We start from the raw sequence: 22,201 nt of genomic DNA on the forward strand, positions 1-22,201 counted from the left end.
GTCGAAAATAGGGTGCAGTCATTTCCTTCACAATTGTGGCATGAGTTACGCCTTGAAAATATTGAACTATTACGCAATATTGGAAAACATTCAGCCTTGCCATACAGCCAGAATATTGACAATTTGACGATATTCGCTTCGGCACTCCTCGGGTTTTAACGGAAATTACCGAAGCGCATTCCCACAAACCATAGCGAAAGGATTTCCAAGATGGCGTCACCGTGACCAGTATTGTGATAATTCGCAGAAGAAATTTTGAAGTCTTCGTAAGTATTAGACTCTGTGATGTACAGTTCACAACCCCGTATCTTTAACGTAAAACACATCATCAAATATAGCTGTGGTTGTCGTATTTTGGCTTTATTTTACGAATATAGAGGGGTGAAGACTAACGTGAATCTGCCACCAGTCAGCTCACCAAACAGAAGTTGATTGTGGTCGGTCCGTGTTACCCCTGATCAACGTACGTCATAACGTCGTGTTCCAATATAGAGTGGCTTTACCGACTTAAACCGTTTTAAAATATGTACAGTACAATTTTATACCATCTAGAAAATCCTACGCCAGTGCTAGATAGGCTCAAAACTCTCTCCTTAGTTAATCTGACCATAGGCTGAACTTTAGGCAAAGACGCAATCAGTGAATCACCGCAATGTCGCTACGTGACTGTTTCCACAGTGCGAACAGCAGTGTAAACACCACTTGCTCGCGACCAAGGTTATATCGGACAACCAACGTTTGAGAGAATCACGTGGAATCCCGCATTTGACTTCATAGATGTTGGAGACGTCATCCCTCAATCGCGCTATCTATTTGGAGGGATACCACGGCGCACTTGGGGCATGATGCCTTTCGACAGGGTTACTCACATTTACATGCATGCCGCGGAATAGATTGGTAGAAGTGATTGTAATTGTTATTTTGCTGATTAATATTTTGGCAGGTGTTTTGTTCTTTAGAAGGTTTGGTTTTTTATCCTTACCGTTAGACTAAGAGATGTTAAATAGTGAAATAACCATCATCATGCTAACATACTAACCTGATTTTGATTTGAACTACATGTACGCACTCGTGGATTGCCATTGTATTTGAAAAGCCGTGATCCTAGACAATGGTGCAGAGAGAGTCTTCCGCTCCACTGTCTATGCCCTGATCAAATACTGTTGACAATGCTACTCCAGCCTTGAACGTCTGATTTTAATTCATGTTCATGTAGTATACATGGAGCATCAGTCATATTTCCGGCAGTCTTCTGTTAAAGACATCTAAGTTTAACTGTTATCTCACAACTTTGAAGACAGATACTCACTTTACCGACTGTAGTCCAGGATTGTATTATTGCAAAATGTGTATGGTTGACGTGCAGTGCAAAAAGAAAGCTTTGATGCAAAAATTGAAATCTTTGGCTTCAGAACATGGAACTGAATTGTCTCTGTTTACCATCAAATAAGGAGAAAGGAACATATCACCATTTCCAAATTTCTGGTATAACCACACATATGCTGTTTGTACCATGTTGTTCAAAAGCAAATACTGATTATTACTGCAATAGAGCTTTCAAAATAGCTGATGTTTGAGCAAAGACATACTATGTTATATTTTTAAGCTTTTCATTAGTTGGGAGGTAGGGTCTATATTGGGGACAAGTTTATAACATTCAAGTTGTTGAAGCATATTTGCTCGTCAGATGTGAAGTTCGATTGGTTGAACCTCAAAAGAGAAAGATTTAAACTTTTGCTCAAATTTTCCTTTGGGAAACAAGGAACTGTTACAGTTGTTCGCAGCTGTACATACCAGTAAGTTAGCCTAAGGTCTGCTTGTATATGGAACACACTGCATGATCATATGAATCATAGACTTGTGCATGATCTGTAAATCCCCTCAAGCAATACCATCCAGATATGATATTCTGTATTAATGTAGATACCATTAAATAACACAGGGTGCGTGATATAGTCATGAATATTCATATTATTTCTTTAGGCAGTTTATTTCTCTTGTGTGAGTGGAAACATTGCGGCTTGTGTCTGAATTTAGGGCTGTTGCCCTTATTATATAATATGCATCAGTTTCTTAGCTCTCGGCTAGAAAGCCAGCATCTCAAGGCACAACAATGGTGTTGAGTCAAGCTGTAGTAGTACTTGGTACTATAGGACATGTAGGGTTGAATTGGGTTCACGTCATTATCAAACCAGAGAACCAATCTTTAAATATTCTGAAACGGCTACAGGATGTTGTATCAACTACAAGTTAACCTTTCTTTTGCTTTTCCACAAAATCTTTTCTTTAAATATTTGTATCTTTTGACTTTTTTTTTCATTTCTTCCATGACTGAAATCCCGTTCAAATCAATGGGAGACCTAAATTGTGACTATGGACGGCTTCAAAGATATGTAAAACCACCTTCTTGCTCTTTACGGCAAGGGTCAATGTTGGTAAGGGCGTCCGCGCGATTTGAACTAACCGCCATGATTGAACCCCTGCACTTGACCAATATTACTACGCATACGTCAACCATCAAAGTACAGCTGGAGCGTGAAAGGCCTGTGACCTACACAGTAACTTCAGCACATTGGATATTGAGGAGTACACGGCGCATAAACAAATGCACGTATCACAAACTACTGTCAAATAGTGAAACTGAGCAGGGCATTTGCTTGTAAGTTTGATTTTAGTATCGATGACACGGACTGTGAAACAAATAAAACCATAGACGCAATTTGGTCAATGGTAAAACTAAAACGATGTCAGATTGCTGTGGTGATAGTGAAACAGGTACAGAGTAATGCATTTCCTGTGCATTTGATCGTTAGCAAATCTTCGTCAACTTTTAAGATTTTTAGGGCATTTTCTTGCCATTATGTTGGTTCGTTTTACAAACACGACATGATCACTTGTTGAACCTGGAAACATCGCACTCGGACTGAACACTGCACGGTGTGTAGCATCGGTGACATTGTGACACCGCGCCAGGCGAGTACTGTCATTGATACTGCTCGCGATTGGAGTCACCTCTCGACACACAAGATCTGTTTGAATGTTGTTATTCTCTGTGCATCGTGTAATTATTTGTATCAGTTGAATCGCATTTCGAACCAAAAGTGAGTACATCGCAATGACAGTTGCCTAGACCCGTTCGCTTACGGCCTCTGTGCCTCCGACCCACTCCCAAAAGTGGGCTTTACGTAAGAAGCGCAGCTGAGCACATCGTGTAAGCCCTGCGTATATACTGCCTCACGCCGTGTAACACCGGGAACACACAGACCTATACGCAGGGCTAATCGTGTACCCAGGCGAGGTAGGTGTGCTTGAAAACGAAACTCAATGCAAGTTTGGGATTAAAAATGTTTTTTTTTGTGGTGGAGAAACTGCACGCCGCAACCGAGGTACTGCCAGCGGTTTGGCACAGCCCTGCCACGCAGAGTTAGCTTTCACCCAACAATGTACATAATGTACGTGTCAGTCGCCAAAGTACATTGCTCAATTTCGCGATCACCTCGACAATAACGTGACTGTCTACTGAAGTTAAATATCCCTTCATTTTACTCTGTTTTCACATTTCTATGCCCAAAGACTTTGGGCAAGTCTACATATGCATTTGGAGGAACAAACGATATGAAAAAGATCCGCAATTATAGGCCTTGTCGTCGTCAGCTGGTATTGGTAGGCATTTGAAATGGCCATTCTAAAATGTGCTCTGTAGCAGCAAAGAATGGTGTATCTAAGAGCAGGATTGGCCGTCAAGATCTCTATGAAAACTGACCGTCAAAACGTAACTGAGCAAACGGGATCGGTAATAGGGAATCCCGAAACTGCAATACTGCACTTTCGACTGTCACTTCGTGTGGTTTATATTTTTACATGCGGATGCTTACAGCGGCCTAGATAGCAGTTAGCAGTGTGGTCTGATCGCAGGTCAACCTGCCAACTCTGAGGTTAACAGTACCCTCCATTAACCTCAGACCCAAGGTTTTTCTATACGTGTACGCACACGGATGGAAGTTGTCTATGGTCGACCGTTTTTTAGACATCTTTCAGTAAGTCGAGTAACATTATCAACTGCTTGTTTGCAACAATATGAGGTCAAAAGATACAAATAATGTTTCTTTAAATATTTTTCTCTTATGAATCATTAATAAGACATGCAATGTTTTTTCATATTTCTACAGCCAGATAATATTGTTCTATATGTTATTGAATGTTCTCATGATTGTTTTGTTTTAAAATTGTATTTCTCATAAATGATATGGAAGAGTACAAAATCAACAGAAGGGTCAAGAGAGCTCATTATTTGATAAACCGTCTAGAAATATTAACTTGTGAAGTTAATTCATTGATAAGACTGATACGTATTGAGTACATTCTCTCAAGGCACATACATACATGTACATATATACATCAGTGTAAAAATGCTTGTAAGGTTTTGGTGTGTATTTCCTCCATGCACAGGCTAAGCTTAACCCTTTGAGCGCCAAAGTCAATTTTTGTTGCCTTTATTATAAAATATACCTCAGTCATTTTTTCAGATTTTTGCCAAAAGAAATTGTAGCCAATGAAATGTGATATCCGTTTGATCCAAAATTAGCAAAAAAAATTCAGAAAAATAAAAAAAATTGGTAAAATGTTGCACTAAATTTTTGGTGGAAAAATTACAGCATTCAAAGGGTTAAACATTGAAAACAAAAAGATTATCCCAAAACTATCATGATAAAAGGGATAAGGATGAATATGATATAATGTACCCGCAGCTGTTCCCGTAACTATTGTGTCTTGAGGATTCTATACTTATGTGATATTGCTCAACCCCATTCTTTGATTTGAAGCAAGACGTTACGGTGAATATGGTACATGTGGTGTGTTTTGCATGGATCTATTTTTTGAATTTGCATATGAAACTAAAATGCAATCATCATTATATTGAGGAATATGTGTGGGTGGTAAACAGCAGGCTGTAAACAGTTGACTGTGTGTTGTGTTTGATCACAAAGTCCAAGTATCCACAAGGCAGATACAGGACATACTGCTGTGTCAGTGAAACAGTCATACAGTCAACATGTAAAACAAAGAGTGTTTCATGCAGTAGTGCTAAATATGAAACTGTCATACAGTCAACATGTACAATGTACATGTATATATAACAAAAAAGGGAGTTTTATACAGTAGTCCTTAATAACGCCTCTTGAAATCCAATGATACACCTTGTACTCATATCCCAGTGCTCTCCCCAGAGCAGTTAGAGCATAGTGCCACTACCCTTTAATTTAGGTAAAACAAAAGTTCGGTAAGAAAACAATTCTATTATTGTGTAAATTAGCTACTATGCTATTAGAAATTCCCGGGGAGGACAATTTATCCCCACATTGTATTATAACTTCCCTCAAAAGATTTGTCAGGGCAGTGTCCCAACACAACCACCACTGCACTGTACATCGTCTACGATCATGATAATGAAAGGCAGGAAAGTGTTATTAATTATGCACATCGGACAAAATACGTGCACACTTTACATTTGTACCAGAAGGTAATAGCTGTCAACTCTGGGCTCTGGCTGAAAGACTTGACATTTTAGCTGACAACAGTAGGCATTATCTAAAGACTTGACATTTAAAAACAAATACAAGCTGAGATTTTGAGAGTCTGGTCTATAGATCGCATATATAGCAAGTGCCTACAATGTGAAATGTATGATTAGAAATTCAAATATTTTGAAATAATCTGAGAGATCAACCCAACCATGTCAAAAGGGAAGAGTTCCGTTCAAGTCCAGGAAGTAATGCTGGTATACATGATGTCCATTGCTACTGTAGTGACTTTACATCTTGATATTCTCTCTGTCCTTAATAGTTTTATGCTGATACTGGTCAAGGTCAACCACAGCTGTTTCTAATGAGATTTTTAATCATTTACCAGGGTACATGTATGATTGATCATACCTAATAAATGTCACCGTGTATTGCACTCAATTGAATTAGCCAGGTCATTGTAAAAACATGACCCTGACCTGGATAACTTATTGATTGGCTGTTGAAAATGCTTTTAGGAAAATTTTGAATTTGTAGATGAAACCAAAATGTAATCATCATTATAGTGGGGTATAATGTGTGTGGGTGGGCTTTTAGCCCAAAAGATATCTACTTGTTCAGTAGGGTATAACCAGTTGACTCTGTGTTGTGTTTGATCATATGCTGAAATCCTTGCTGAAATTAGTTTGATGGAAACTGTGTAATTTAGTAGATTTAAAAGGCTTACGGAATCATACAGGTATATCTATACTACCAGAAAGGTAACACAGTGGATACTACCAGAAAGGTAACACAGTGGATTTCATGATTACGAATAGGAAATCGCCACTGGCAAAAGCTCGGCCTCAATTGATCATACATGTACTACTATTAGTGTAAGTCCTTTTGTATATCAATCTGGAGAGCTTTTGAATTTTTGTTTGTATCTATGTGGCAAAATGTGAAATTGAGGTCTCCCATTCTTATTGTTTTTCCAATGCGTCATTTTATATTGCTATATATTTTTCCGTATTGTATACAGATGTAGAGTTTAAATAAAATTCACAAAATTGGGAACTGTATCAGGTTTCTCCACAAGAGAATTTTTAGAGATGGGTCACTGCTCGGTTTTTTTGAGCAATCCATTCATATGTTAATTGTACATACAAATATTTATTTACAACAAAAGAATATGCAAATTTGGCTTTGTTTTGTAAATTGTCACCCCAACTTCTTTCCATGCTATGGAGAACACTGTGTGCATGATTTAAATTCTTACATCTGAAAATATAAAATCGTCCCATCAGAAAAACAAAGTTGATAATTGGGCTTGCTATAGCCATGGAGGTAGTAGAGACTCTACTACCTCCATGCTATAGCCTAGTATCTAGTTAGCAATAACAATAATTTCATCTGTGTATTTGACTTTTTGAGGATTTTCAGCTGTATCATACATATGCATTATAATGAGTGGTAGGACAATACTCAGAGCAGCTCTTCTCACTGTGATCATATGCTCAGAAGTGTTTTCTTGTGTATGGTAATCAGTTTATGCGTGGAGGTAAGGTAGGAAGGTTCTTCCGGCCTCCCTTGTGCACATAAGAACAGGTTGAAATTCAGCTGAGCTGAGCTACAGGGATTCAATTTTGTGTTACAGACTCCCAAAATCATAGATAAAAAAATACCAGGTACGCATAATGCACATTGAATATTGTGTGTTAACTATGGACACAACACTATAAAGGTTAATCTGTAACATGCTGAAGAAGACTTGCAGCATAGTAACAAATCTTCAGATAACCACATGTGGTTCAGATTAACATAAACATATAGAAGGAAACGTATAAGATGTTAAATGGAATAATTGCCTGAGATTTTGCTACTACAACGTGATATAATTGTCATAATATGTATTCAGAGATACCTACTACGGATACAAACATATCATATTTACACATAGACAGAGAGAAAGAACAATAGACAACATAGACCAACAGATAGACGATCAGAGAAGAGAGATCTTGTAAATTTTTAGTCCATCTCATCTGGCATATGAAATTGCCTATTATAGTATAAAAGGGAAGTAAGGGGAAAATTTTGATGATAACATTTTGGTTATTGCAATCCAATCACCATGATATCAATCCATGGTAATGGTGTTTGGCAAAACAGCCTGATACATGACAATTGATATTTTTTAAAGAATTTACAAAACAAAACAGTGGTCTAGTGACGAGCTGTGTGCATTTTAGGCATAAAAACACGCACACTAGCTTTGCGCCTTTCAGAGACCATACAGTTGGTTGGAGAAGACAAATAGTTACAAGCCTAATTTTTTAATTATTTTGTGTTTCCTTATTACTTGTATGTGAGTCCAAGTTTTCATAGATTCACAATCACAGTCTTCAGAGAGATATTCTCCTTCCATTTGCAGATTGTGAAAGAGAGCACGGATAATGAGCCAAAAACAGACGGACAGACTTTGTGACAAGCTGAACGCCATCAGCACTAAAGCAGCCAATGACCCACACTGTACACCAAAACAACAATCCTCAGGTAAGTTTCACATGTACATGTCCTTTGCTAGATCGTAAAACCAACATCATTTCCTGCGTATTGTCTCGATTAAAGTAAGTACTGGACATGTAAACGGAAGGGGTTGGTGAGCAAATTCATATGTATGTAGTGGTCCCTGGACCAAAATCCTTAGAAGTTCAATGGCCCTGTAATTCAGTATGCTTGTCCAGCAATGTGCACGTACATTCTTTTATCATACAAATCAAATGCTATGTGTCATTGTCAAACAGATGAAATACATGTAGCAATGTTATGAACAAATGTACAGTGAAGCATACATGCACTGCTGTAGCTATCGTGAAGTTTGTCTGTTTCGTCACTGACTTGAAATCCCGACTTGAAATTCACAGGTCCTAGAAATAGAGTGCGTTCATCGATGACAGATGAAGGACCGGCCAGAAACCAACAAGCCAGTGGTGCCAGCTTGTCATTGCTAGGGGCAACGGGAGGAGTGACAGGTGCCTGTTCCTCGTCGGCCAACGCTTCCTACATGTCTTTGAACAGCGGTCACAGAGTCAGCAATCACAAGTTACCCGACAGAGTCACACTCATAGTGGATGACACGAGGTTTATCGTGAACCCCGCGATTTTCACCGCACAACCCAATACCATGCTAGGAAGGTAGGTGTCTGCCATACACATAGGCAGGTGTACGTTACCGTGCCTGCATACATCTTTATGCAAAAAACTACACCTCAATATTTATATATTTCGATAATTTTCAATATTTTCATTCTTTGTTTTGTAAAACAAATACATTTCTTTATCTGCTCTTAATTATGTTGAAATTTGATATATTAGCCTTGCTCAAGTGTTCAGCACACAAGAGAAATTAGCTGAGTAAAATTTGTCCGAGGCTGTTTGCTCAGCCATTTACTCACATGTGTGAGTGAATTTTAGTTTTGGGTAGCGTAGCCAAAAGCTGTACATATAGTTCTCACTGTATTTCAATAGACAATGGATCAATTTTAAAATTATCTTCCCGGCAACAGTCAATTTTAGATAGTTTGTTACAAGATGAAAGTTTTCAAAAATGCTAAAATTTTTGTGTATTTCTCTACAAATATAATACTTTTTTCACTGTTCAGATAAAGATAATACAATCTCTCCACTATTGGTTAGCTTACTTTGTGTAGGGAAATTTTATAATGGTAGTTTGTGCCTCAAAATTTAAAGACTTAAAGTTTTGTCCTAACCTTTCTTCAAGAAACCTTTCAAGCATTCTCTTTCAAAATCAAGAATTAAAAATAAGGGGTCGCTGTATAAATTTTGGTACTAAGAAACAAATTATCCAAAATTTACAGATATTTGAAATTCAAAATGGCCGCCGTCCCTGTGTTAACTCTACAGGGAAAAATAAAAATTTTTGATTTTCTAAAACTAAGAGTGTGAACATTTGTCATATTCAAAGGACTTTAAAATGAGCCCCATAAGTGGTAGACCAAAAAAATATTTAAAAATTTGATAGTCCAAATATGTTCCCGAGGCACATTGTATTTTGAATGATTTATAGTGCAGACATTCTGTTGCTTAGTTTTCAACAAAACATTTAACGATGCTCACACAGATAAGATTATCAGAATCAATTAATTACTCTACCAATTGATTATTCAATTAATTAAAATTTCTATCAATTGATTATTTGTTTACAATACAGTTTTTGGTGTTTATTTCATCATTATTTATGTATACAAGCTAAATAAAGCTACAAGACGTAATACATATAAGTTATTGTGTAAGAGGATGACAAAGTTCAAAGTTCATGTAAGATGTAGGAATTTTAAGTGATCATTAAATTCCACACTAGTACCAGAATATTTGGTATGGTGTTAGTTGTGTTATTGTTTGTTGTGAAGTGTATGAGCTAGAAGTTACAGTTCTTGTAGAATTTATAAAAAGCTGTGATTTTTAGCTTTGTGTTCTTGCATGAGGAATCTTATACACACGTCAGTGAAGGTTGTAAATTTTGATGATATTTCTCACTGTTTTTCACCTTAAATGTCAACCGGACTTTCTTCTTCTACTCCCCTTTATTGGCAATATAGTTTATTTGTAATACTGTACATTTGTGTGGTCATTTTACAGGATGTTTTTGTCAACCCTTGAAAACAACTGGACACGACCAAATGAGAAAGGTGAATATGAGGTCGCCCAAGGCATATCAGCAACAGTATTTTCAGCAATATTGGTAGGTAAACAATCTCAAGCTTTATGTAAGCAATGATTTAGCCCTCCCAGCCCACAATGGGTGAAAGCAAACTTTTCATAACATAATATACGAGGCTAAACCGAGTACATTATGGAGTGCAAAGGTTGCTTGAGTCCATTATGGGCAAGCAGAGGGTACATTATTGCTATTATTTTATAGTTTTGGCAATAGAAATGCCAGTGAATTTGTAGATATTGAAAACATCGTTGGCCACAATACTGGATAATCGGATACATTATCAGTAATAATCTAGGGGGATGACGTCACAAATTTCAGTAGTATTGACAAAGCTGTAGTATAATTGCAAATACTGTGTAAGAGAGACTCTACTATAACCAGCTCAGCAAATGTAATACACACTAGAATTTGGCTTAGACAACTAACACTTTCATGCAATATCATTAGAGGTATTCTCATGGGCATACTGTACATCTATATATATGTGCACACATGCTCAATGTACAAGTATATAAAGAAATGATATGTTGACAAGTAATACCACGGTACTCTTAGAATTATCTTAGACTTAATCCACTTTTACCGTGTTGAATTTTGTGAAGCATTGCTTCATGCATGTAACCTTGACTCCAAAAATGTGTAGAATTCAAGTTCAAAGCGATAACATGGAGGAATGGTAAAACTGCATTTGGTATTTCCTGAATAAATATTGATGTTCAAACTGTGAACTGGTACGAATAAGTGACATCCCTTATATTAAATCTGTGAAAGATGGCATAGTCTGATCTGTCTTTAAAGAATTAGCATGCTTTCCATTTAATTCCATAGATGAATTGTGAACTGTGACTCCCTAAGAGAAAAAAAGTTTTCTTATCGCAAGAAAACTGTATGTTTTGTGTACAAATGTAATCTAACTGAGCATAACTCTTTCTACAGGACTATTACAAAACTGGTTCGATCCGATGTCCTCCCAACATTTCTGTGCCTGAACTGCGAGAAGCCTGTGACTACCTCCTAATACCTTTTGATTCAAGTACAGTCAAGTGTCAAAACCTTAGTGAGTATTATACTGAAACACTGTATACAGCCGTAAACCTGCTCAATTTTAATCCCAGGGCATTCTCTATTCCAATTTTAAGGCAGTATGCACCTTGAAAGTGAAAGGTTTAAAGTTTTGATGGAAGTTTCCCAAGTGAAACTTTCAATCATTCTGTTAGCAAATTAAGAATAAAAGTCATGTGTCACAGTGCACAGTTTAGACTAGAGATACAAATTACCTAGTAAAGCAAAAATGTTGAAAATTTTGGTTTACAGGTGGCAAAAATAAAAGTACAGGCAGTTACAAGTAGTGTTTGTGCACATAAAGTCAGTGCAAAGTGTCCTGAATTTTTACTAGATCTAAATTTTCACAGCTGGCAAATTTTAGCTAACAGCTGGTTGTTTTTGCTGGCTGCTGGCTATTTTCTACATCCCTGTTGAATGTATTTTAATGTATCTGTGTGTTTGAAGGCACCCAGTCATGTGTGCGAGCACCATGCTCTGGCTTGTCATGCTAAGCAATTGCCACGTAAAGATGGTGAATGTTACAGACTTGACCTGATAATTTTCATCAAAGTTGAATGACCTGACCTTAATAGGGTCAAAGTGACATAGGTCATTGATTTCTTTTTCAATTGTGTCCCATACAGGAAGCCTATTACATGAACTATCCAATGACGGTGCACGTCAGCAGTTTGATAAATATTTAGAAGATCTCATTTTACCTTGTATGGTTGCCAGTGCCCAGGTAATGTGTGAGCACACCACATCTTATGTCTCTAGTCGCATCTTACTTGTATTATCCAATTTTGGATACCTTAAATATGATTTTGGCATCTAAGTGAGTCATAAAATTCTCAGGCAGTCGGCCATATTTTCATTATGGAGGATTTCTACTGGTAAAACAAATCAGCTTACAGAAGTCAAAGTAGAGTGTTAGATTATACAGGAATTTCATGCCAGATATGCATAACAAGTTGAAAAGGTGAATGCCTTTAGATAGTTTCACAAACAAACAGAGCTTTATGCCATGAAAGTGATTACATTTGCGCGGAAAATGTTTCAGATCACGATCTGAAACCCTTCCTGTTGTAAGATATCAACTTTTTGCACCAATGTATGAATGTTTGGTGTGCCTGTGCCTGCAAGGTCTCTTGTGAAAACTTATTTATGTATTTCAGAGTTTCCTTTTGGTTGGGGAACATACATGTGGATATAGTATTTATGAACTACATGTATGGTAACGTAATGATTTGCACCTGCAAAGCGCAAGATTTGAACATGATCCTCTACAGCAGTCAGTCAGCTTTGAGGCAACTATCAGCTACGGAAAACAGCAAAGAACAGGCAAAGATGGAAACACTGCCCTCTACATGTGATTTTAATCAGATTGGTACAGTGCATTCTGGGTAAATTTCAGTAAAATCTATATTGCCTACTGTGTGTTTCAACTAAGATAGAGCTTAATACTTAACTGTATGTCTTTTCTTCACTCTCACAGAAAGGAGAGAGAGAGTGCCATATAGTAGTGTTAACAGAGGAGGATGTTGTCGACTGGGATGAGGAGTACCCTCCCCAGATGGGGGAGGAATATTCCCAAAGTAAGTTATAGGAAAATGATAGTCGTTATTACCTTCTTGGAAATGTTTATTTATTTTATTTTATTTTATTTAAGTTAGTATGCGCCTTGAAAGTGAAAGACTATGACAGAACCCCATGGCGAGAACGTGCAAGCGCGCCGTACCAGCGGTATTTGCACGAGTGTTTGCGGGGGATCTGGCGGTCGTGCTTTCACGAGCGCAGCGAGTGAAAGGACAGCCGATTCAACGCAAACACGAGTGCAAATACCCCAGGTACGGCAAGCTTGCTCGCGCACCATGGGGTTCTGTTATTATTACATATGTTTATTTTATCGAGAAAACAAAGGAACTAAAAACACAAGCGAACACATTTTAAATGTAGTTTACGCGACACACATTGAAAGACAAGGATCACGCGCTGTTCTATTCATTTGCATGCAGGTATGGAATAATGTTTTTGGTATTTGCACTGCAGTGCAAATACCGGTAGCACGCGCGCGCTTCGATGCAAGTAAACTGTGGTACATATGTAATAATTAAACTTTACAGCTTTCCTCAGTGAAACCTGTAACACTTCTATTGCCAAATTCAGAATACAAATCAGGGGTCACTGAGCAAAGTTTAGTACTGGAGAAGAAGATTACCTGACATTTACCGACATTTGAAATTCAAAATGGCCACCGTCCCTGTGTTATCTGTGTGGGGAAAAGCGAAATGTTCAATTTTTGAAAAACTAAGAGGGGTCCAAGACAGTGAAAATTTGTCTTATTCCGAGATCTTTAAAATGAGCCCCCGTAAGTGGTTGTGGATCAGAAAAGAATTACAAAAATTTTAGTCTGACTATCTGTCCCTTAGGTGCATTCTAATTCCAACATGACAATTCCTGTAACACAAAGAAAATACAGCAGGAAAATCGCAATAGATAAAGGACAAAAGAAAGGTTTCGGAAGCTATAGGTGTTTCTGTCTTGTCTGTTGAGTTATTTTTCAGCAATTGGGTAACATGAGTTATGGTATCATCATGATCTGTTCCATGTACATTAAATGGAATATTCCTTTGCTCTTGTCAGTGAATGAATGCGCTCATTGCCTTAAAATAAATTTCTGCATGCAATATTAAATTTAATTTCACTCATACTTTGTGTTAAAGACAGTAATTTCAGAAAAAATAACTCACATGTCTGTTTTAACCAGTGTACAATTTCATGATTGCTTGACTTTCAGTGTACTGCTTGGCTTATAAAACAAAATCCATCACCCCAACAGACTCTAACAAGATTCCCATCATTCTGCTAACAGTTGAATACGTTTTTCTTTTCCCGTTCAGTAATATACAGTACAGCGATGTACAGGTTTTTCAAATACATTGAAAACAGAGATGTTTCAAAACAAGTGCTTAAAGAAAGAGGTTTGAAAAAGATTCGATTAGGCATAGAAGGTAAGTTTATGCTTTATTATTATGTTACTATTGGACTTGCAAGTCTGTGTTAAGGTTCCAAGACAAGAAATTGACCAGTTTAAAACTAACAATTCTCTAGTGTTTAATAAGCTCAGAACCCCCGTAAATTGTATATTTTCGGAAAGCCTAGATATAGGGGAACATTTTGGTTACCATAGTGTCACCATTGTTTACATAACTATCACGTGACAGGTAATTTGCATATCCTTTCAAAAATCGGTTTTCCCTATGTTTTGTTTCAATGCTTTGAGATATGTGGCTGAAATTCATGTGAGTGCAAGCTATCCTACAGGTCTTCAAAAGTGTGTCTCAGAATTTTTTTAAACCTTCTTAAACAGTTTTTATGCCAGAAAAACTTCCAGAGCAGTGAATTTTACCATAGTTTATTTCTTTAAAATTGTGCTCCAAAAAAACTGAGCAAGATATAAAAAATCTGAGACACACTTTGAAAGAGCATTGTGACAGCTTGCATTCCAGCAAGTTTGAGTCAGATATTTTGAAGTATTGAGACAAAACATAGGGAAAACGCTTTTTTGAAAGGTTATGCAAATTATCTTGTCACGTGATAGTTATGTAAACAATGGTGACACTGTGGTTACCAAAATGTTCCCATATATGTAGGCTTTCAGAAAATGTATACTTTACGGGGGTTCTGAGTTTATTAACCGTTTCTTGTCTTGGAACCTTAATAATCATATATTCTGGATCCATACACTCCTAGAAATTCCTTGAAAATCCTTGAATTTCAAAGCCTCCCGGAAAATCCTGGAAAGCTGGAGGAAAATAAAATTGAGTCCTGGAAAGTTGATAATCCACCTACAATTTTCAAAAATGATTACTCATGGTATTGTAAAAATGGTACGTAAAATAATTTATAAAACTGATATCCTGTAAAAGCAATATCTGGAAAATCGTATTTTGGAACTCCAAAGTCCTCGAAAATTGCTGAAAAAGTCTTTGAATTTTAAGTGTCTTTGAGTGTAGGGACCATGTTATATTGTACAAATACAGCGGGTTTCAATTCAGTGCTCTAACTGTGTGTGTAATACAGTTTTAGCTGCAGCAAGCATCTTTTAACTTTCAGCTGTAATTGTTACTAAAAACAGCTACATTGTAGATCCGGTGCAGTCAACTGTTCAGCTATCAGTCCAGACAGAGTTGTCCAATGCTGGTTTACTGTAACTAATAAATGAGTCAGTGACTTTGAAATGTGTGGTGATACCCAAGCTAATCATTTATATTGTACATACAATGTGTCTTTCTCACATGCAGAGTTGTAGCACTGAACTGAAACCTACCGTAGCAGCCGCTGACCCAACATGTCACAACAGAATTTCTTCAGTGTAAACTCTTAAAAAAATGATCAAAGCTTCACATACACTACAGGCCTCAAAATGCAGTAATTTCAGCGTCATAAACAAATCCCTGAAAAGCACTATCCCATTGATGATACATTTCTACAAATTTCTGGTCCCTGCATCTGCTGTGTTAGAACCTGTGTATCTGTTCTGTAGTCCAACATTTTCTTTGGCAAGAACAGCAAATCTCCAGAATGTAAGAGCTATTCCCATCTTTGTTTTATAGGTTATCCAACGTACAAGGAGAAAATCAAAAAGAGACCTGGTGGAAGACCAGAAGGTAAGCAGCAAGTGTTTTGAACACATGACCATTTAGCACCCCCCCCCCCTTCCCCAACCATGACATGACTGTTTCAAAATTAGGTATGGCAGGGTTTAATTAAGGTAGTCTGTGCATCGAAATCGAAAGGTTTAAACTTTCGCTGAAACTTTCCTCTCGCAAACTTACAACCATTCATTTTCAAAATCAAGCATAAAAAATCAGGGTCACTGTTCCAAATTTGGTACAAGTGAAACAAATCACCAACTCTTTACTGATATTTGAAATTCAAAATGGCAGCCATCCTTGTGTTATCTCTCTGGGGAGAAGAAAATTCCTGATTTTCACAAAACTGAGTCAGTGAAAACTTAATTTGCGCCATAAGCTTTAAAATGAACCCCCACAAGTTGTAAGCAAAAAGAATATTGTGAAAGTTTGACAGTCCAACTATCTGTCCCTGAGGCGTATTCTATCTTAACTGAGCTCTGATATTGCCCAGCTGTGGGCTCTTATTTTAAAAAGTTTGGATCAGCCTAAATCATTTGACCTAAAAACATAAAAGTTCAAGAAAAAACTGTATGTTTTGTATAGTATTTAGGTGATTTTGCTTCTATCTAGTTCGGGTGGCGGATTCCTTGTACCTGTTTCATCTGCCTTGCCAAATTTTGTGCTCAGAAATAAGTTGCATGTTGAGTCGCATTATAGTTGCATATGTGCATGAATAGTGTGTGTTTGAATGAGAAAATAAGCAGCATTAAGTTGGTATTTCACACAACATAAACTCTGCTATCCATATTGTAGTGTAGAACAACCAACTGATAGGCAAAAAGTATAATTCCTGCCCTTCAACCCTTGGACCCAGCCTGATCTTTGAGATGCAATTGCATCAGGCCAAACCATAATGATGAGAAGTGGTAACATACTCTGGGTTGATCAGATTTTTGCACCTCAAGACCCATAGGCAGAACTCAAATGAATGAAAAAATGTACAGATAATAAAAATAAGTATGATTTCTCTCTTGTACAGTTATCTACAACTATGTACAACGACCTTTCATCCACATGTCGTGGGAGAAAGAAGAAAACAAGAGCAGACACGTTGACTTCCAATGCGTCAGGAGCAAATCCATCACAAACCTAGCAAGTGCTGCCGACGGAGACATCCAAATTGTACAAGTTCCCCCCGAGCAAGAAGGCGTGGCGCTCTCTATCCAACCAAACGAAGTCTACATGGACGACTTCCCTCCTCCTGACCAGGACAACTGAACACTGTCAAACCCCCCCCCCTTCCGCAGTTCCACAATGGTGTATTCCAAGCATTTGTTACCGATGGGTCATTCCATTTATTAAGTACATTACAGGGGGTGCTAGTCACCTCCCAGATGGGCATCAACAGCATGGGGATGAGTACATTCCTGTTATACATCAGTATTGAGATTTTTTGACTCTTTTCAACATTGAATCCAAACAAGAAATTTCAAGGTTTAGAAGTGATACATTTAGACAGTAGCTCATATATTGGTGGCTTGCGATCTAGTATATAGCATCACATTTGATCCTTTCATATCCCCCTCTCAGTATATTGGTCTGACCCATACCTTGAATAACAAAAGGGTCAGTCCACAGTAGAGGGGTGGCACAGAAACATGGTTGATAGTCAATGAAGTCTGATGTTTCATTTTCTTGTACATCTGCCCGATACATGTACTTTCTTCAATAACTACTCTGATGTGAGGGGCACAAAAAATAATTTAGGTGGATGCTTTTCTGAGCTAAACCCTAGCAGCTGATTATTGTGTCCTTTTGCTCTTCTGAAATCACATAAATATACATACCCCTTAACCCTTTCACACCATGGTTTGTCCCAAATCCATTGTTTTCTATGGTAAAGTTGGACCTGTATACAGGGAACTGGGGGTGAAAGGGTTAAAAAGGCCAGTAGCTGTGTAACTTTTGATGATTTTATCACCATTTTGTTGTTTATATGAATTGAACGTTCTTGTTCTACTTCCCAAAGCTTGTTGAAACACAAAATATTTTGCTTTTCAACACATCTATATTTGATAATGCACCATTATTGTTTACATTTGAATTCTAGTCCGGACCAGAATTCACTTGTCAACAATAACAATGCAGTCTACACATGTACAGGTTGAGTTGACAAGCTGAATACTGTGTATCTCAACATGCTTTTGGGAGTAGAACAAGAAACTGTTGTTGACATTACAAACAGAAATACTGAAAAAATCATCATTTAATTGCAGAGTAGAGAGGTGACACTGTTACACAGTTTGTTGAATTCATTTAGTGTTTCCGTATGCAAGACGTTCTTGTACATTTGCAAAATGAATTAGATAAATCAGATCATATTGAAAACTGAGTGGATTATTGGTTGCAAAGGTCGTTAGTAATACGCATTTACTAAATTATAAAATAAGAAAGTGACACACCTGAACTTGGACTCTTTCACCAGAAATTGACAAATGTACAAGGAAAGAACACGTGAAAATGAATACATTATAAACTGGCCTCCCTCCAAACTGACCGGTCAAAGAGGCATATTTCTGATGATATTGAGCAGAAAGCAAATTATTTGAACAGATTTAATCCTCTCAGCACCATGATCTGGTGGTAACATAATGTATTCTATGGTTATATTAGAGCTTTTTCCATAGAAATCAGCTGAGAGAGTTAAATATTGTTGTATCCTGAGGACTTACATTTTTTGAATCAAACAAGTACCGAAAGTAACAGCAGGTGTACCACATCGAGAAATATGTCCCTTTGATTTAAGGTAGTATGCACCTCAAATATGAAAGACTTAAAGATGCACTCAAACTTTTCTCAAAGGAAGTTTCAACCATATTCTTGCGAAATCAAGAAAATGAGGTGTCACTTTGTATAGTTTAGTATCAGAGAAACCAATTCCCTAACAGTTAGTGATATTTGAAATTCAAAATGGCCGCCATCCCTGTGGTAACTCTATGGAGAAAAGTAAAATTTTCGATTTTAAAAAAACTAAGATGAGAAAGTATACTTTACTCAAAGAGCTTTAAAATGAGCCGCCACAAGTTGTAGATCAGAAAAGAATTGTAAACATTTTGAAAGTCTGAATATCTGTCCCTTAGGCGCATTCTACCTTAACACAGCTGCATCAGGCTACGGTGTATGGCAACTTTGATTCACTCTACAGTGTACAATGGAATGAAACATCAAAACTTGGCATAAAAGTAGGCATATCAGATTATTTTAGCCACTGACTCAGATGCACTAATACATGTATTATGAATTTCAAACATTCAAGTCAAAATGAAAGAACATCTTGGTAGTTCGGTTTAGGTTTTTTGCAATTTGTACATGTAGGAAAAAAGTAACATTCTTTAGGAGCATTTGATTCATAAACTGCTTGCGCAAGATTGAAATTGTGCTGGATTGTCCTTGACTTTGAAAAGATGTGAACGCTAACAACAGAGTGATTAACTGTGGATGGGTTTCTGCTTGTTTCAGAACAACCTGTGTTAGCCGCTGATGTATGCCTTGCTATATGCTTGTTAACAAAGGATATTATGTGGCTTTTGTGCATGGAAAAGCAGTCAGAGCGATATCAGGACTCTAGACTATTCTCTGATGTGCCTTCAGTGTGTATTCCGGCAAGTCTGATAAGAGGCACCAGGCGTACACAGCTATATCTGCCCTTGTATTGTCTATGCGCAGCATCATTGTGTGTGGTCAGTGTTCATGCAAAGGATTGGGCCACAGTGTTTCGGAGCAGGGGGCCTCTCTAGTTTCCCAGAATGCAAGAGAGTCTGACAGCATCTGTGTAGTGATATCAGATCAGGGCCAAGGAGCTGAGCTGGTCCAGGAAGCTGTAATATATATATTGCTGACAGTACAGAGGAAGAAGTATTTAAGAAGTGTTCACCAGCTACTTCCGCTCTTGATATGTCCACCGGCAGATAAAACTATGCCCAGACATGTTGTTTTAAGGGAGAAGATGGACAAGTCTTGGCTGAAACAAACATTAATATTTTGATATTCCCTTTGCTTTTAGCAAACATCTCACTTCTGACCGCCCTCAGTTAACACTGAAGTGTAGGTCACAATGTCCATTCTGATGCTGGCCACCAGATTGCAAAAAAAATTATCATGGGACAAGATTCTGTTGTATTTTACTTGGGAGGACAAGATACCAGACTAATGTATACCTTATGAAGTATGCAAAGCAAAGAAGTGTCCCGTGTATTGTAACAAGTAGTTCGACTTCAGTCGTGAGATTTAAGTATCTAATTGGTGGAGCGACATCAGATGCAAGCATTGAGAACTACACCTAGGTGAATGACAAAGCAGAATGGTTGTTTTTTGGAATCTGAGGCACCTGTCGCTTAGCCGACGCTATTTGCATTCCAGGTCATGACCTTTGACTTACCACTTGTGACAGCACGATGGCGCTCTTCAAGATGGATGTAGTTATCGCATTGAATGGGAAAAAAAACAGAAGCATTCAATTTATGCTTGCCTTTGAGATTAACTTGTTCATTACCAAGGTTGAATTGTAGGGGAGAGTTAGCTAGCTTTGACCATGAACCCTAAAAAAAATGACTATGGCCAGGCTATTTTTGCAGTGCTAGATTATATTTAAGATCCTTGAAACTTTTTTCCAGAGATAAAAAAACTAACAATATGCAAATTATTTATATTATCTAACTTGTAATATTTTATATGAAACAAAAAAAAACAACTTGTAGAAGTAGATTGTACGATGCAAGGTTGAAGTCGTATCAGTGGATCAGCTGATGTTTTCAGTATTAATTGTTTTTGTAAATATATTTTGTACTCTGTCAGGAGTGATTGCAAAGAAGCTTGGAACGAGTAACTTCAGGTGGACACGCTCGTGTTTTAGTACAATTTCGTGGGGAGGAGACGGAAAATGTGAAGAACTTGGTCATTAAGTCCAGCTGATTAACCCTCTCACCCCCAATATTCATGTTTAGTGGTCCAACATGGCCATAGTGAAGTGTAGAATCGGGTCAAACCATGGTGATGAGAGGATTACATCACATAAAAGAGAACGTAAAAGTTCATCTAGAAGGCTTCTTGCAACGCCTTGCTGCCATTGTAAAATTTTCAAACCAAAATGATTCCGCACTGAAGATGTTATTATTTTGTCATTTCATTAGCATTTTGGTTATTACAGTGAACAGAGACAGCAGCAGTTACATAGAGACTTGCATGGAGACATGCATTTTAACTCTACTGTCCAACTTGACATATCTGTGGTGGCAGTCTTTAAGTGAGAAATATACGTTCCATATTTCCTTGAGGTTGATTTATTGAAATATGACACATGGAACATTATAGAGACTTTTTTTTTGCAAGATGTGGGACAATAGCCGAAACTTTTTGGTAAGTTGTTTTTTGTTTACTGGACAAAGTACCTTTTTCGTATACTTCCTATATTATGTTAAATTCCGAAAGCATTCTATTGCAAATACTGTACATTATGTAAACTTTGCAGCGTTATAGTTGACAAATGGATTCAAGTCTGCACTGCAGTTCATCTGTTGACAATGACGTTGGACAATGCAAACACACAGGCTGTGTTCACAAGTTTGAAAAAGAAGACATTTTGAAGTGATTTTGGAATTAGAATTTGGAAATTATACAAACAACAAAAGTATCAGTAAATATATATATCAATAGTTACAGCTAATCGAGGTTCATATAGCCATGTGCATTTTTATGGAGCAGGGTAAACTGTCCCAAGACTCTGTATCTCCCTGCTTGAGCATAATGTATTTCACTCTCCGGTGTCCATTTCGTTGTTGACGCAATTATTTTTCAGTCATACCAAGTGAAGCAACCTTTGAAAGGGAGCGGTCTTGTAGCTCTCAATATCAAGCTGGTTATGATTTGTAAGTTTCGAGTGCGACATTCTGTTTGAAAATAGTCAATTGCATTTCGTTGACTCCGACAATTGCAGCACTGTGTGGTTTCCGCAGCCATTCACAAAGCATTCTTCTTCCACCCCCTCGGCTGTCATAATGGTATGATCCTTTCTGTGATTCATGATGTAAATATCAGTTGATCCCAGAATGCAACACAGGTTGTAGTTATCTAGTTTGTATTAAAGATAAAAATTACATTGTTACAAATCAAGTCTATGTCTGCGATTAGTTTCTTCTGTGTTTAACTGACTCCACTCATTTCATTCACACAGTCACAAACTCAGTTCTGCACATTTACGAATGTTTTCGGTTTATAGA

General features: G+C 37.4%; 1 protein-coding gene across 1 annotated transcript; it reads left to right on the top strand.

Annotated features, from left to right (window-relative positions):
• Window positions 1–177: 177 nt before the first annotated feature.
• Window positions 178–22,094, top strand: LOC139119482 (BTB/POZ domain-containing protein 10-like). The gene is made up of 10 exons (XM_070683325.1): window positions 178–266; window positions 7,936–8,057; window positions 8,429–8,699; window positions 10,164–10,266; window positions 11,182–11,302; window positions 11,934–12,031; window positions 12,785–12,884; window positions 14,190–14,300; window positions 15,906–15,959; window positions 16,966–22,094. Exons 2-10 carry the CDS (start codon window positions 7,958–7,960, stop codon window positions 17,202–17,204), a joined length of 1,197 nt encoding a protein of 398 aa, XP_070539426.1. The 5' UTR covers window positions 178–266; window positions 7,936–7,957; the 3' UTR covers window positions 17,205–22,094.
• The last annotated feature ends 107 nt before the right edge of the window (window positions 22,095–22,201 follow it).

The sequence above is a fragment of the Ptychodera flava genome, chromosome 2 (genome assembly GCF_041260155.1).
Source record: "Ptychodera flava strain L36383 chromosome 2, AS_Pfla_20210202, whole genome shotgun sequence".
Lineage (NCBI taxonomy): Eukaryota > Metazoa > Hemichordata > Enteropneusta > Ptychoderidae > Ptychodera > Ptychodera flava.

Excerpts from the sequence above, each read along its gene's own strand:
- LOC139119482 (XM_070683325.1), top strand. The coding sequence starts at position 7,958 with ATGAGCCAAAAACAGACGGACAGACTTTGTGACAAGCTGAACGCCATC. Across the intron at positions 10,267-11,181 it reads CAGTATTTTCAGCAATATTG|GACTATTACAAAACTGGTTC; the intron begins GTAGGTAAACAA and ends CTCTTTCTACAG. Across the intron at positions 11,303-11,933 it reads AGTCAAGTGTCAAAACCTTA|GAAGCCTATTACATGAACTA; the intron begins GTGAGTATTATA and ends TGTCCCATACAG.